At 46.9% G+C, this 14,949-nt stretch overlaps 1 protein-coding gene across 4 annotated transcripts in view; it reads left to right on the top strand.

Moving 5' to 3' along the window:
* XPO5 (exportin 5) overlaps window positions 1-14,949 on the top strand; it is a 31,960-nt gene that overhangs the window by 10,551 nt on the left and 6,460 nt on the right. For 2 of the 4 annotated variants that reach the window (XM_075496146.1, XM_075496144.1), the window contains 13 exons: window positions 580-695; window positions 1,649-1,804; window positions 2,227-2,268; window positions 2,894-2,983; window positions 4,349-4,548; window positions 5,168-5,267; window positions 6,183-6,364; window positions 11,313-11,413; window positions 12,505-12,601; window positions 13,124-13,260; window positions 13,893-13,990; window positions 14,491-14,537; window positions 14,743-14,837. In XM_075496146.1, coding sequence (XP_075352261.1) covers window positions 580-695; window positions 1,649-1,804; window positions 2,227-2,268; window positions 2,894-2,983; window positions 4,349-4,548; window positions 5,168-5,267; window positions 6,183-6,364; window positions 11,313-11,413; window positions 12,505-12,601; window positions 13,124-13,260; window positions 13,893-13,990; window positions 14,491-14,537; window positions 14,743-14,837 — 1,461 coding nt within the window. Of the gene's footprint in view, window positions 1-579; window positions 696-1,648; window positions 1,805-2,226; window positions 2,269-2,875; window positions 2,984-4,348; window positions 4,549-5,167; window positions 5,268-6,182; window positions 6,365-11,312; window positions 11,414-12,504; window positions 12,602-13,123; window positions 13,261-13,892; window positions 13,991-14,490; window positions 14,538-14,742; window positions 14,838-14,949 lie in introns of all 4 variants that reach the window. The other 2 variants (XM_075496145.1, XM_075496143.1) reach the window with 1 other exon arrangement.

Raw genomic sequence — 14,949 nt, 5'->3', positions numbered from 1 at the left:
AAATTTAACCCTTTGCAGTCTACCTGTGGAATAGCTAATGTGAAGCCCCTGGCTCTTCCTTTCCCTTCCCCAAATCTCTCTGCAAAACAGATGCAGCTGTCCCTCTGATACAATTTTTCAATTATTTGGGCCTTATTATCGCCGTAACATACTATTTTTGTTCAGGGAAGTTCTGCCTGAGTGGCAAATCCCTCTGTAAGTCACCTTGCTTTCCTCCTGTGAAGGAAGGCCACTTGGTGCTCTGCAAAGCCACACCGAGGGCAGTCTTGCCTGCAGTGCTGAGTCTGGGCATGTGGTCTCCCTCCTTTCCTTTTCCCTTCTGTGATTTGTTGGTGTTGCTCCCTATAGTATCTCAAAGATCAGACTTATAGAAGTCTCGGGAGCCTTCACTTGAATGAGGCAAATCACACGGGAGTACCTTAATTGCTCCCGGTGCATCCCTGCCAGGCATCTGCAGGGAGGGCTGTGTGACCAAAATACTTGTGAGTGCTAAGATGTTGCAGCGCAGGAGCTTATCAGCCTGGTGGTATGCATGTGGGGAGGAGCATGGTGAGAGCTCCACTGTTCTCTTCCTTTCAGCTAAGACAGGCGAAGGTCTCTGCTCCATCTTCTCCCCATCCTTTGTGCAGTGGGATGCCATGACCTTCTTCTCGGAGAGCGTCATCAGCCAGATGTTTCGAACCCTGGATAAAGACGTATGTGTACCAGATGCTCTTGCCTGCCCTTCTGGCTTGTTCTGGGTTGACTTGAGTGGGTTTTTTCAGCTATGTTGTCCTTGAAAAGTGTGTAGTAACTGGGGTTTTGCATGGAAGTAACCAGATTGTTTGGTGAGTGATTTGCATGAGGAGTAGTGACCCTTCTTTAGGTGGGACCAAACTCATACTGGCTTACTCTGTCAGGCATGTCTTGGTTCTGGACACTGTGCCATGAGAAGTCACAGCGGAGTGCTCAGGTGGCATGCTGTGACATAGAGCCTTGCTAGAGAAGAGGACTGCTTAAGTGGAAATTGCCTAAGTTTATTCTTTTTAATCATCCCCTGATTAGATTTTTTTTTTTATTTATTTTATTTTTAACTTTTAACTAAATGAGAGAAACTCATGCTCAGGGAGAAGATCATCAGAAGCAATTTCCCTCTGCTTTTTGTTCAACAGCAGGCAAATCAGAAGGAAAGCTTTTTTTTCTCAGTCTGATGTAGGCTGACTTGATTTTTTTAATTAGATTAGGCTGCTCATGTACTTTAGTTCATCATTCTAATCACAGTAAAATAATTATATGCATTGATATAGTTGGTTAAGCGTGGAATCTATTGGACAGAGTCAAGAGGAGAATTGGGAGCCAGAGAGAGGAAAATTGCCTTTCCCAGAGGTGCAGGCAATAGTATGGGGACTTGAGATTGACATCTCAAGACTGCCCTACCAACAATGGCAATGCTGCTCTTCTTTTTCCCTCAGCAAGTGCACATAGCATGCAGTTAAACTGAGGTTTCTACTGCTTTTCTTTCTGCTTTGAGAACAGCTGTGTTCAGCTGAGAGGCCTGATAACAATAGCAGCAGTTCTGTGGCCTAGCTCTAGGAGTTGTAGGATGCATGCTACAGGCTGAAGTACTGAGTGTTGCCTCTTTTTTTTCTTTCCTTTTCCTGCCTTGTAGGAAATCCCAGTGAATGATGGCATAGATCTGCTGCAGCTTGTCCTTAATTTTGAAACAAAGGATCCTCTCATCCTGTCCTGTGTGCTCACCAATGTCTCTGCTCTCTTCCCATTTGTCACTTACCGACCAGAATACCTACCACAAGTACTTTCCAAGGTAGGTACTTACAGACCATGCTAAAATCAAGTAGGCTTTTTGCGGTGCAAGGCCCTTGTACTAAACTGCAGGAGTTAATCCTCTTGGCGTTACTGTCAGGGAAGGACTATCCTTCATGTTAAAGATGGGAAAAACTGAGACTGTCTTGTTCAAGAAGAAACAATGTCAAATAACACAATTTTTGCAGTTTCTAGCCTTAAATCTTAACATTAAGTGCATGCTCTGGCCAGTAAACACCATGTTTTATTTCAAGGCCTCACTGTGCTGATGATTCATCTGTCAACTTAGTCAAGGGTTCTTCTCTGACCTTAATGAAATTGCACCAAAGTCTTATGATCTGTTCCTTGAGCTCAAAACACACATGAGTGCTAGATATTAAGAAATGACATGAGGTTTTGGATTTTTCCTCCCTTTTCTCACAGCTGTTTGCTTCAGTTACCTTTGAAGTTATAGAAGAAAGTAAGGTATGTCTGAATTATTCTCTACTAATAAGCTATAACAGTTGGATCAAATCATACTCTGTTTGAGAGCATGCTGAGTCTGAAGACTCCGCTGTAGTAGGCTTCTTAAGTATAGTCCTGCTCCTGGAAAGGGCTGGGAAGTCTAGATAAACTGATCTGTTCTTGGTTGACATAGCCTAATAAGCTTTGGCTCACAAACTTAGAAGGCCACAGGTGTGGTCTAAGGCCAGTGCACTTAGTCCTAAAGTCTGTGTTGGCCTTCCTGAGAGTGAAATCCCTTCATTAGCTGTGGGTACTCTTTGGTGGTTGGTATATATGGCTGTGAAGGATGGCTGTAAAGCTGCCAGCTACCTAGGGAGTGCTTGGAGTCTTGAAATAGTGAGTAAGATCCATGGCATCCTCTCTCCTTGAGTACAGCTTGTTCGAACATGGGCTTCTTGGGTTGGCTACTGCTTCATAGGAAATTTGGTGGTTGTGTGATTTTTTTTGGGCTGGGGGGTTGGAAATGCTTTTTACATCTGTATGCAACAGTGCAGAAAACTGTATATAATGCATTTGTCTCTTGAAGATACCCTGCATTTGTCTGAACTTTTGTTTTGTTGCATTGAAGTTTGTTATGTCTGTCCAGGCTCCTAGAACTCGAGCAGTGAAGAATGTGAGAAGGCATGCATGCTCCTCAATCATAAAGATGTGTCGGGATTACCCTCAGCTTGTCCTGGTATGTAAATTCAACTCTATCATGAGGAGTCTTGCCTCAATTTCAGCTGGATTTTTTGAGATCTTCAGCTTCCTTGGCTACAGCCTCTGTTTTTCTTGCAAGAAACATTCCTGCTGCACAAATGGCAAAGTGTTTCATTCCCTGCACCTCTCTTCTTCCCCCCCCACCCCTGAAAAATTTTCTGCCTGAAGACTTGAATTGTAAAGTGGTGAGTTAAATGAAAAGGTGATTAATTAAATGCAAAAGGGATGAGGAGGATACAAGCAGCACTACATTCATTTTATGGGAACGTTTGCTGAATTTCCATTTTGTCACTTGTGGTGGTCTCAATTGATTCCTCAGCTGAAGATGCTAGCATGACTAATCTCCAGACTTTCTTCTGTTACTTAACAGAATGTAGGAGCAAGAGGAGAGTATTTGTTTTCTGGGTTAGCTTGGGGAGACTAGAAAAAACAGATAGGTTTAAAATCCAGGAGCCGGTGTTTTGTTTGGTTTTGCTGAACTAAACAGCCTGCATGCAACATGTGTAGCTCTGAACTCCTTTCTGTAGGGATGTTTGTGTGGAGTGGCTCTAGGATTATGGGAGCACCATAGGACATTGCTAGTTTAAACAAAGACATTTTTTGAGGTTGCTAATTAAGGTAATTTAGGGGTTCCAGTCTGCATTCTGCAGTAGCCACTAAGAACTAGCGGGTTTGTCTTTGTCCCACTCTGCTGGTCCTTGAACTACATGGACTACAAGAGCTCACTCTTTCCCATGGCCAGCCAAACATCCTCACTGGAAGAGCCAAGGGCCCAGAGCTGCCCTAGAACATGTTCAGATGACTTTGCTGAAGGGGATGATTGCTAATGCTTATACAAAGTTACAGGAAGACATAGTTGCGACTAGAGTGGGTAGGGAAGAAACTCAACCATTCCTGTGGAGATGGTGATAGCTGTAGGAATTGTTATTAACCTAGGTGTAGCAAAGAGATGGAAGAGTCCTAAGCCTGGCACTTGAGAGCCAAAGGAGCGAGGTACTTTTGGTGAGCAAATAAAAGCACCAGAAATATTTTGAGGTGTGACAGTGCTGTAAGGGATATGACTGCCTAGCAGAGAGGGATTTCCTCTGCTTGTTTCAGTCATTCTGGAGACTAAAGTAAACTGGATGTGGGATGGTGATAGAGGGTAGGGAAGAAAAGAGGTTCTTTTAGACTGAACATTCAGAGAAACTTGAGGCTGAGAAAGAGATGGCTACGTAGAGAAAAGGTAACTTAGACATACTCCTCCAGCTTTCTGCGTAGTACAGTATACCCCACCTCTGCCTCCCCCAGTGGTCCTCCACACCAAATGCATGACACTCTTCCACTTGGATGTGTTTTGTAGCCAAACTTTGAGATGTTGTACAACCACGTGAAGCAGCTGCTCTCCAATGAGCTGCTTCTGACGCAGATGGAGAAGTGTGCTCTTATGGAGGCCCTCGTCCTCATCAGCAACCAGTTCAAGGACTATGAGCGGCAGAAAGCTTTCCTGGAGGAGCTCATGGCTCCTGTTGCTGGCTTATGGCTCTCCCCAGAGATGCAGAGGTATGGGTCATTTTTCTGAGCTTTGAGCTGGAGGTGTTGCAGAGGTAATGTGCCCGATAAGGGAATGTGCAAACCAAATGAGGGTGGTGGGGTGCCTTGTGACCTCCTGTGCTTGGGGCAGTCATTGTGGTAGTAGCTCTCCTGCAGTTCCGAAACTGCCACCTGAGTCTAAATGCTGTTTGTTGAAAATTGCTAGGTAAGAGTTGGTGTAAGGTGATAGAGGAACGCTTCCCAGCATGCTCAAAGCATTTGCAGAAAATGAGAAATAAAAGATGTCTTTGCTCATCTCCAGGAGAAGCTAGGAAGCTGAGCTCTCCTTACTAAAGCTGAGGTGTCCTGCAGCCCTGAGCAGCTGGGCATGTACAAGAGTTTTCCCAGCAGGGCCATATTCATAAGAGATTCAAAGTTTTAAGTCCCTATGACCCAAGAGAACTGGAGATGTTTGGATAGTGCACACGTCTCTGGTGCTTTTTATCATGTTTCCACATACAGTGTGGAGCACTAGCTAGTCTCTCTAGCCTGCTCTGTATTTGTTAAGATGTTTATTGGCAGTGCAAAACTCTGCTCAAATTCCCTGGTACAAACAATAATCCCTGTTGCTGTCTTTTGCTGCTGCCAGAGTCCTCTCAGATCCTGAAGCCTTTATCTCCTATGTGGGTGCAGACAACAAAATTGCCGATCCAATCTTGGAAGATCCTAGTGGCCTGAACCGCTCTAGAGTGAGTATCGTTACCAGGAGAGGTGTAATCCTTAGCAAGATGGGACTTGCCTCCTTCCATCCCCCATTTCTGTGGTGGCTACACACGAGATCTCTCCTGATCATCTACTTCAGGGTGCAGATCAGTAGATTTTTCAGATTGCAGAATAACACGGTGGCTTTTGCCTCTTTAAGCTACAGTAATGAGCATGTAGGCCATGCAAAACCAGATTGTTCAGCAGAGTGAAGCACACTATTCCTTACTCTTTGTGTAGCAGAGTTTGGTTTTGGAGAAGCAATTGGTTACATGATTTTTGGAAATACGGTGTAATGAATTGTGCTTTTTGAGCCAGGCAGTATGGAAAGTGTCATGCTGAGACTGCAGCATGGAATATAATTGAAATTCATCCGAGAAGATTCATGATGTTTGAGTTGTTAGTGAAATGTCTTCACTTCTTGGACAGACTGCAAATGGAGTCGGTATCTTTAGGTCTGTAGAAGACACTGAAATGCAGTCCACAGAGCTGTGCTTGTGATTTGGGGCTAATGCAGTTTGACCACTGTGTCATCACAGACCTCTACATCTGTCCCAGCACGTGAAGGAGATGAGGAACTCATGGTGTAGACCCTTCCTTTTAGAGGGCAACCTACCAGGTTGCTTGCATACTCTTGAGACTGAATGCATTGATGTTATGTCTAATAGCAAGTTCCTAGGCCATCCTCCCATGGCCAAGGGTCACTGAAGATGATGGAACGTAGCATGATCATTTGCTGCATTTTCTTGGCTGCAAACCCACCAGAGTTTGTTCCTATCACCAGATTAGGCTCACTGTAGAGCGTTCCCTTTGAGATGGGATGATGATGGGTTTCTCTGAAAACCTATTTATTCAGGTTGTGCTCTGGCTAAGAAACACTCTGTCCACATCTCTTGCTGCAGATAAGCTTTTGCGTGTACACCATTCTGGGAGTTGTGAAACGAGCTCGTTGGCCTGCTGCTACTGAAGAGGCGAAAGCTGGAGGATTCTTGGTGGGATACATGCCTAGTGGAAGTCCAATCTACCGTAATCCCTGCACTGAGCAGGTCCTGAAGCTTTTTGACAATTTACTTGCCCTTATAAGGTGGGTCAAGTTGACTTGAAATAATTTCTGTTGACTTAAGAATCTCTGAAAGCCAAACTGTGATAAATACATGGAATGCTCAGAGCATGTTCTCCCAGTGAAGCCAGCGGGAACACAGGCTGGTGCAGGTGCCCAAGTACTGTTCCTGACTGTTCACAGTGGGGAATGGCACTGGGGAAACTGGAGCCTTCTGAATGTTCATTGGCCTGGCCTACAAGAGTCCATCAAAGCCAATGGGAGCTTGGGCTGGGGTTGCCTCCCCCACCTCCACTGCTGTAAATCTGCCACCCAGTTAATCGTTTCTCGACTAACATCTCTGCTCTGCCCTCAGCCCCTACAAGGCCACCTCTCCCGTCACCACCAGGGCAGTCCCAGCTCTCATCGCATCCTGTTTTGCGTTGTTCTCCCTTCAGTGTCAAATTAAGCTGGTTTTGCTGAACATGAACACCAGCCTCCTGAAGCACTGTCTGCTATTGAAATCAGTGGATGCATACTCTCAGGCTGTTGCTACCTTGCAGTGCCTCTCTGCACGTCACTGGTGTTGTGTACATCTGGGGCAACCAGAGGAGGGAGCAAAAGAAGGCAGAAAAGGGGAATCCTGAATAACACAGTGCCCAGAATTATAAAGTAGGAATCTGTCTCAGGGTAGCTGCTGACACTGGCATTTTGCCGGGCTTATGGGGCAATTTTGTGAGATAACGCTTCTTGTTATGTACTTGAAAACTTGAGGCTCTGTTCTTGGCAGGAGCCTGTTGGGAAAGAGCATTGTCAGATCCACTTCGATTTTTCAGCTCCCAGGCCTGTGAGGAAAGGGGCCCTATTACTCAAGCTCTGTGTAATCAGGTGTGTTTGGTAGTCCCTGAGCTCAGGACTGTGCTGCTTCCAGTGAGAAGCAGCATGCTGGACTGGTAGGACAAGCATGTGCTGTCTTGACCCACCCTAGCAGTGCTTCTCATCGCAAAGCTCTGTGTGGCACAGCAGGTGGTACTTTGGCCAGTGAGCAGGGTTGAACCATCTTGTTATGGCTGTGGAGCTGTGCTGGAAGTGTTTTTGCCTTTTATCCTGGAACGCTAAAGATCCTATCGATGAGCTTTTGGGAGAGGCTGGGTAGAGTGGAGTTGCCTGAGTAGAGGTAGCTTCATGCCATTTCTTCCAGAGCCTGGAACATGCTCCATATTGTGGGAGACCAACTAAACCAGTGCCCAAGGTCCGAACAGGCTGCAACGGACAGACTTTTTGCTTGTGTGATCACTGTTCTTGCCAGAACTTATGCATTATTAAAAACACTTGGGATCTCTGTTACAAGCAGCTTAGGAAACTATTGTCAAACTCTTATCGCTGCCTGTAAAGAAGCAGAAATTCTGTGCCTGCTTGTTTACCACCTCCAGGAAGACACATGAGCTATGTTCTATTGCCAGTGCTTCCCCATCTATATAAAGGAAGACACTCTCTGGCTGTTTTTTGAGATAATGCATCTGTGTTGTTTGAGCATCTCCCCTGCAGACCAAAATCTTTTCTGAGCACGTGGTAGTAACATACATGGAGTGGTCTGTAGTTCACTCAGAGGTATCCAGGCTTTTCTTAAGGCTGGATGCTCCAAGAAGAACCAATTGAATGATGTATTAAGAGCAGTAGATCCTCCACTTCATACTTTTCCTGGCTGCTGCTGGATGTAGAGGCCTGTTTGTGTGACAACTGCAAGCTCATAGTTGTTCAGTGCAAATGTTGATGATGCTTATGTCTTTCTGGAGAAGATTGAGCTTGTGTTGTGGAGCTTCTGGTGTGTTTTTTGCTGGCTTTGAGTGCCTTTTCCATGTTCTGCTTCCTCAGGTCCTCTTTAATATGGATTATACAAGCTAATATGGAATCTGTAGCAGCCTGTCAGCAGGCAGGAAGTACAGGGATATGAGGAAGGCTGGTTGGCAGGAAAGCTGCCTGTGTTGGGGATGCCTTCAGGAACATAGTTGCATTACTGCTTGGGGATGGATGCTTCTCTTAGCTCTGTGCCATTAGGCAGCTTTCTGTGGGGATAAGCAGGGTCCAGTGTTGCTCATGTGCTTATGCACGAAGCAGATGTGGAAGTCCTCACGGATTGTGTTGGTTACTGTGTGAGGAGATCTGCAAGTAGCAGCAGCACGAATCCTACTGAACAGCTAAATTGAACACAAAGTCAGGCACCAGTATGCAAAAAAAAAAAGGGTGTTTTGCAGGCTGAGCAGTTGGGGCTGCTGCTCTCTGCATGTTGTGTGGCATTCTTCTGCTGTGTTTGCAGACAGAAGCAGTGGAAGTTGCTAAGCCATTGGGCCTTTGCCAGGGTGAGTACCTTGAAGGTAGGTCATGGATGAGACCAAAGAGCCGAGAGGAATGAGAGGGAGTCCAGGTAACAAGGAAAAAGAAGGTAGTTTTGAGTGGCATAGACAGTGTGGTGCTTTCCCTGCCAGCCTGTCTTTTTGTGCCTACCCATATTTGTCTCTGTCTTGGTAGCTGTATTACTGAATGATTTTGAGGTTGCTTTGTTAATCACTGCTTGCAGCTTTTTGAGTGATGATTCTCCTGTCCTCGGTGGTACCTCATTTCATCTAGGTGCTTTCTAGCTTCTGGCTTAAATTGTTCTCTCCTGAGTTTAAACCCAAATCACGATCTCCACCCACCTTTAGATAAAGGCGCGTTTCTGGAGTCAGCTGCATGAACTGATTGGCGCAGCACCTTTATTGTGCTGGGATTTGCTCGTGTTTTGTTACAAATGGACTAGTCAGGCTCAGCAAATGCTTTGCATGGACAAAGGCTTTTTTGGAACTCCTCTTGATGAGATGCTGACATTACCAAGGCATTAATGCTGGTGAAAGAACTGTTGGATAGACATGGATGCTGTAGGCATTTTCGGTGTAGATGGCTCCAGCTTTAGATCAAGATTCTTCAAGCACGGGCTGTCCTAAAGGACTCATCTTCTGGCCTTCAAGCCCATCTCTCTAGACATCAGACACTCTTTCCAGCAGAGCTGTGACCATCGCTGAAAATACACTCCCCCAAGTCCTGCCATATCCTTTGCTTGTTTTCTCTAAAGCATAAATGTCTCTTGAATTCTGTTTTTCCATGTTCTCCTGTGTGTGGGATGCCCAGGAGTGCTGCTCACTGCTGAGAGTCTCAGCTGGAACATGCCTAGGGGCTACATCTTCATCATGTATGAGGGCTGTTGGATGCTTTTTTAACTCCCATGGGGAGCAGCTGATTAGACATTTTCTCTCCGTTACCAGTGGGACCTTGCTAAAGTATAATTAAGGGAGATCGGCCTGTGAGTGAACATCTGCCCTCTCAACTGTCAAACTTGAGAAAATGCTTCAAGGACTCTGAAACAACTAAGAACCATGACCGCAGCTTCAGGATATGACTGTCTAACCCATCCTGCTGGGGTTAGAGCAGTGGGATTTCAAGGTTCACCGCCACAATTCCACAGTCCTTGCATTCGCCCCGCTGCCCTTCTGCCCAGCATGAGGCAAAGGCAACATTGGCATGTAGCAGGCAGGACACATACAAGAGGGGATTATTTTAGTAGCTAGGTTTCAGGATAGCCTCAAGCAGAAATGCACAGTTTTTTGAGTCAGTGGAACAGCATTATCCAAACTTTTGTGGAGGCTGGGCTGCTCCCTAGCCCCTCTTGGGAAAGTAAAACCAGCTTGTGCCCCCTTTGAGGCCTGTTGCATGGTGTTAGATCCAGCCCAGAATGAGAGTATGAGTCATTAAGAAGTCATTTGTGTAGCTCTTTCTGATGAAACTTACATACTTGCCTTCCTCACGTGCAGTGAGCAGGGAAGTATTTAACACTTGCAGAGAGAAATGGGATAGTTGCCGTTTCAGAGCTAACTCAGGCTCTCTGCAAACTCAGGCAGACGTCACTGCATCGGGGTTGTCAGGATTGTGAACAGAAACCTTAAAAAAAAAAAAAATCATTCAGACATGAGTGAAAGCTGAGACTCTGGAGACAATACTGAGGTCTGTCCACGCTCCCTTCCCCCAGCCATTCCCATGTACCCCCCTGCTTTGGGAAACGCTGCTCTAGGGGGAGATACTGAGTTGCCCTTGATCACCTCTAGCAGCAGGTACAATGGCATTGCAGTTTTGGAGGAGGCTGCAGGATTTGTGCTGTGTGCAGCTGGCGACACCCAGAGTGGAGGTCTGAGGTCTCAAAGGAGAGAGGTAGGTGAGAGAGACACCCCCTGCCGAGTCCAGCTCTGAGTGTGTGTCAGTACCCTGGCTAAGAGGGGACCCATTTTGGCCTGGATGGCAAGAACCAGCCACCCGTGGCTGAATTGGTGTCCCTCGCAGAGAGCTGACCGTGGCCGCCTCCTGATGATGCGGAATTGTTCCCAGCTGGATGTGTTGTCCAGGGGGCACATGTGTGTGCCACGAGTAACATCTGATCCGACTGATGTTCTCCCCAGAGTCCCTCCAATGCCACCTGCCATTCTGGGGACTGTGACCCATCCCTGGGGGGCAGTGTGTGTATTTTGGAGCTGAAACAGCCCCTCCCTCTGCAGGGGCCTTAGGTGCAGAAGATCTTTTGAGATTACAGAATCTATGTCTTGTCAGTTTTTAAAACACATTCTCTGATCCCTTTGGCCAAGCTAATAAGCTGTTGCCAGCATCGACTGGAGAATTGCTGGAAGTTTTTACTGCCAGTGCTTGCAAGGGGTGGGGTGAACTGAAATAAGTGGAAGGGGCAGCCAGGAGATTCAGGACATGAGGTGGAGTCACTCCATGTCTCTGTCGGGTCAGCTTCCCCAATATTTTTGCAGGTGGGGAAGGGGGATCCCATGCACACGTGCTTGGTCTCACCTTCCTCATCATCTGCCTCAGAGGAGCTGTTGACAAGCTGAAGGAGAGGATCCCACTGTCAAGGGCAAAAGGGGTTGAGCCACATGAGTATAAACCAAGTGCTCTTCTGTTTCAGGACTCACAACAATCTCTACATGCCAGAGATGGTGGCTAGGCTGGGGGAAACGTTTGCAAAGGCCTTAGACATGCTGGAGGTGGAGAAGAATGCCATCCTAGGTAAGGGGCTTCTCTTCAGGAGGAGTGTGTGGGCAGATTCTCAGAGGTGTTTGAGGTTGTGGTCCACCAATAGCAGTGGAAGTGAAGAAGGGCTGGAGAGCCGGCTTCTTCATAGTATTCGCAGCTCAGCTATGATTTGAACCTGCTGAAATGAAGAAGTTAAATTATTGGTCTCAAATTGGTTTATTCTGCATGAAATGAAGGGTACCCTACCAAACTGCTTATCCCAGCTGGGTGGCGGTCTCTTCAACATGGCATTTCAGGCTGGAGAGACTGGGGGTGCTGTAATAGTCTGCTTTTGAGCAGAATTAGTGCTCAGCAGGATCCCTGAGTGCTGGTGCAGAGACCTGTCCTGGAGGGCGAGAGCCAAGTCCTGCAGTATGGCCCTGTCATTTGTTTCCAGACAGTGTATTAGAAAGAGGCTTCTGGAACCGTCTTAAAACAGGTTTGAGCTTGTGAACACAGAAGCCTTTCCAGCCAAGCAGAAGTGGGTGGCCTTGTTGATAAAATGTGGACCATGACTCTGGAAATTGGAGTTTAATTTCAGGTTCTGACAGACAGTGAAATATTTCAGGGAAGTTGCTTTGTCTTTCTTATCTCCATTTCCTATCTGTAAAATGAGGAGATGCTTCCTTCACCTGTTTCCTGTGACCCATAAACTCTCTGTCTGTGAACCACTGCACATAAAGCAGCAGGGCCTTGATCTCTGCTCTAAACTTTTTAATATAGTTCAGCAGTAGCTTGTGTCCTGACAGAGATGAAGGGATGGGCTATTAGAGGAGCTGCACAACTGTCAGCTTTGGTTCTGACTGGGTTCTGATAGCTCCAGTAAGTTTTGCTTTGGAGAAATGAGGGGGCTATAACAACCTTAGTGGGAACACCTCTGCTCTGGGTACCACCGACCTAAACTTGGCTGACCTCTGAGGGGAGGTTCTGCCCTAGGGTTGCTGCACCTCTTCCCATTTGGCTGCATGTTGATCTTACCAAGCACTTCTCTCACCGCCATCAGGCTGGCTGGGGCCTGTCCAGCATGTTCTGAAGGTGCACTGTGCTCTCTCATTAATATCACTGAAGCTTATTCTTTCCCACAGGTCTTCCTCAGCCTCTGCTGGAGCTTTATGACTCTCCTGTTTACAAAACAGTCTTAGAAAGGATGCAGGGCTTCTTTTGTACTCTCTACGACAACTGGTAAGAGCACCACATATCCCCCATGCGATCCAATGTTGCACAGCTGGAGCAGTATGCTATTGCTGCGTGCTGACTTCTTCTAGAGTTAGACTTTTCATGTGAGCCGTATCCTATAATATCCAAGTACAAGTTGCAGTGGTGAACTATACGCTGTGGTTGTAACCTTCCATGCCAGAAAAAGTACCTCAAAATGTGGATCTGCTTTTAGCTCTTCTGCAGTTAGGTAGTCGGGTTGGAGCACTTATCTGATATCCTGACCTAGTTTGTCTCTCTGCCACTTTTAAGTGTGGGTTAGGATATATCAGCACTTGAAAGTGCATTTTAGTGCTTAAATGCTTAATTCACTGTCCCTGTGGAGGTATCCCGGAAAAAAAGAGATACCATGCTAAAATTCCTTTATAGTATTTGTTTAAGAGCATGGCAACTATCTAATCTCAAGCTGATAGTACTTGCAGGCTTTCCAGACCAGGGGCATGGTACCTGTTTCTAGCAGAGTTGCAACTAACTTGTTTTTTGTTGAAGTTTCCACATCCTGGGAAATGCAGGTCCCTCCATGCAACAGGATTTCTACACCGTTGAGGGTCTCGCCACCCAGCTCCTCAGCTCAGCTTTCATCAACCTCAACAACATTCCTGATTACAGACTGCGTCCCATGCTCCGTATCCTTCTGTCACCATCTCAGGCCAGCTAGGGAGGCTTTGAGCATGTGAATTGAAAACACGGTGGCTTCCTAGCATTGTTTTCAGTATGGCCAAGCCAAAGAAGGGTGATTGAGGAGTTAAACAAAGAGGGATGCACCTGGTATGGATGAGGTGTGAGCCTAGGAGGGCATGAGCAGAAACAGCAGTGCATGGGGTCAGAGAGAATAAGTGCAAAGGATTTGTGTGGTCCTGGAGGTACCATGAGAGGTGGGTAGTGCCTTCTGGGGAGCAAGGGGGCTTGGATAGTGTAGGAGCTTAGCAGTAGTGTGTCTGACTAGACTTTGTGCTTGTGTGGGAGACCATGGGGGGTTCGCAGCCCACTTCCAGGGCTGGACGATTAGTCTGACAGCTAGGAAATGGGCGCTAAGCACCCTCAGCTCTCTCAGCTGAACTGTCAGGGGAAGAGGCTGAATACCTCATGCTCTTGCTGTGTAGAGATGCCACTCGTTAATTCAGGGCTGTGAGAAGATGGGCTTCGAGGTGTCTGTCGCTTGGCCTCCTACTGGAATGGGCTGGTTTGGGCAGTGTGTTGCAGTCTCCCTAGCAGCTGGCCATATGCACTGGGTCTCTTCCTTAACTGGTCTGTGCAGGTGTGTTTGTGAAGCCCTTGGTACTCTCCTGCCCTTCAGAATACTACGAAACCCTTGTCTGCCCCATGCTGGGACCACTCTTTACCTATCTGCACATGGTAAGAAAACAGCTTGTTTGATGCCTGTTCCTTGGCAGCCTAGACTCCTTGTAGCAGCTGGCAGCAACGTGTGAGAACGTCTGTCTCTCCAAAGCCAGCAGAGACAAGGGCAGAGCCTTGATGCTGAGTGATTTTGATGCTGTTTAGGGGGGCTTTTGAGGTGCATTGAACCCTGGCTGTTGCACAGCACCCCTTGCTGTGAATTCAAACCTGTGGGTACCAGCTCCTCAATCTTCAGCCCTGAGAATTTTTGTGGGGGTTTTTTTTGCCTGTGTCCCCTCATTTTCCTGACAGCTCACTCCGATTCCTACAGCCAGCACAGCCACAGCATCTTCAGCACAGTTGGTAGCAGTTCTTGTCCCATTCAAAATGGGGCTTGGCACGAGAGCTGTGTTTAAAGCTCTCGTGCTTCTATCAGCAGCTATCACTTGGGCCTCTTTGCATTGTGTCCAGCATGCCTCCTTAGGAAGGTACTGAATCTTCCCTTTTGTCTTGAACAGAGGTTGTCTCAGAAATGGCAGGTGATCAACCAGCGAAGCATGCTCTGGTAAGCTTTCACCCCTTGATACGAGTACTGAAAGGGGGAAATGGGAAGAGGGATGGAGCTTTGGCCTTTTGCCCAGGGAACAGCCCTGCCAGCAGAGGGCTGGAAAACACTGTGTTTACCCTGATGGTGACTCACTCCCTGCGCTTGGGCAGGGGGGATGCTTTAAGGCATTGGCTCCCTTCGCACTAAACCCTGTTCTTCTCAGTGAGGATGATGCTGCAGATGACAACCCCGAGTCTCAGGAGATGCTTGAGGAACAGCTGGTCAGGCTGCTGACCCGAGAAGTCATGGATCTCATCAGTAAGTGAAATCAAGCTAGGTCACCTGGGATATTTGGGAAGTTTGCCTTGGAGAGGACAATAGCAATTTCCAATGTGCAGTAAAACTTCATTATAATGGCCAGTAGTATTTA

Source organism: Mycteria americana, chromosome 3, assembly GCF_035582795.1.
Source record: "Mycteria americana isolate JAX WOST 10 ecotype Jacksonville Zoo and Gardens chromosome 3, USCA_MyAme_1.0, whole genome shotgun sequence".
Classification (NCBI taxonomy): domain Eukaryota; kingdom Metazoa; phylum Chordata; class Aves; order Ciconiiformes; family Ciconiidae; genus Mycteria; species Mycteria americana.
Note: the sequence above shows the minus strand (reverse complement) of the source record. Positions and strands in the feature narration are given on the sequence as shown.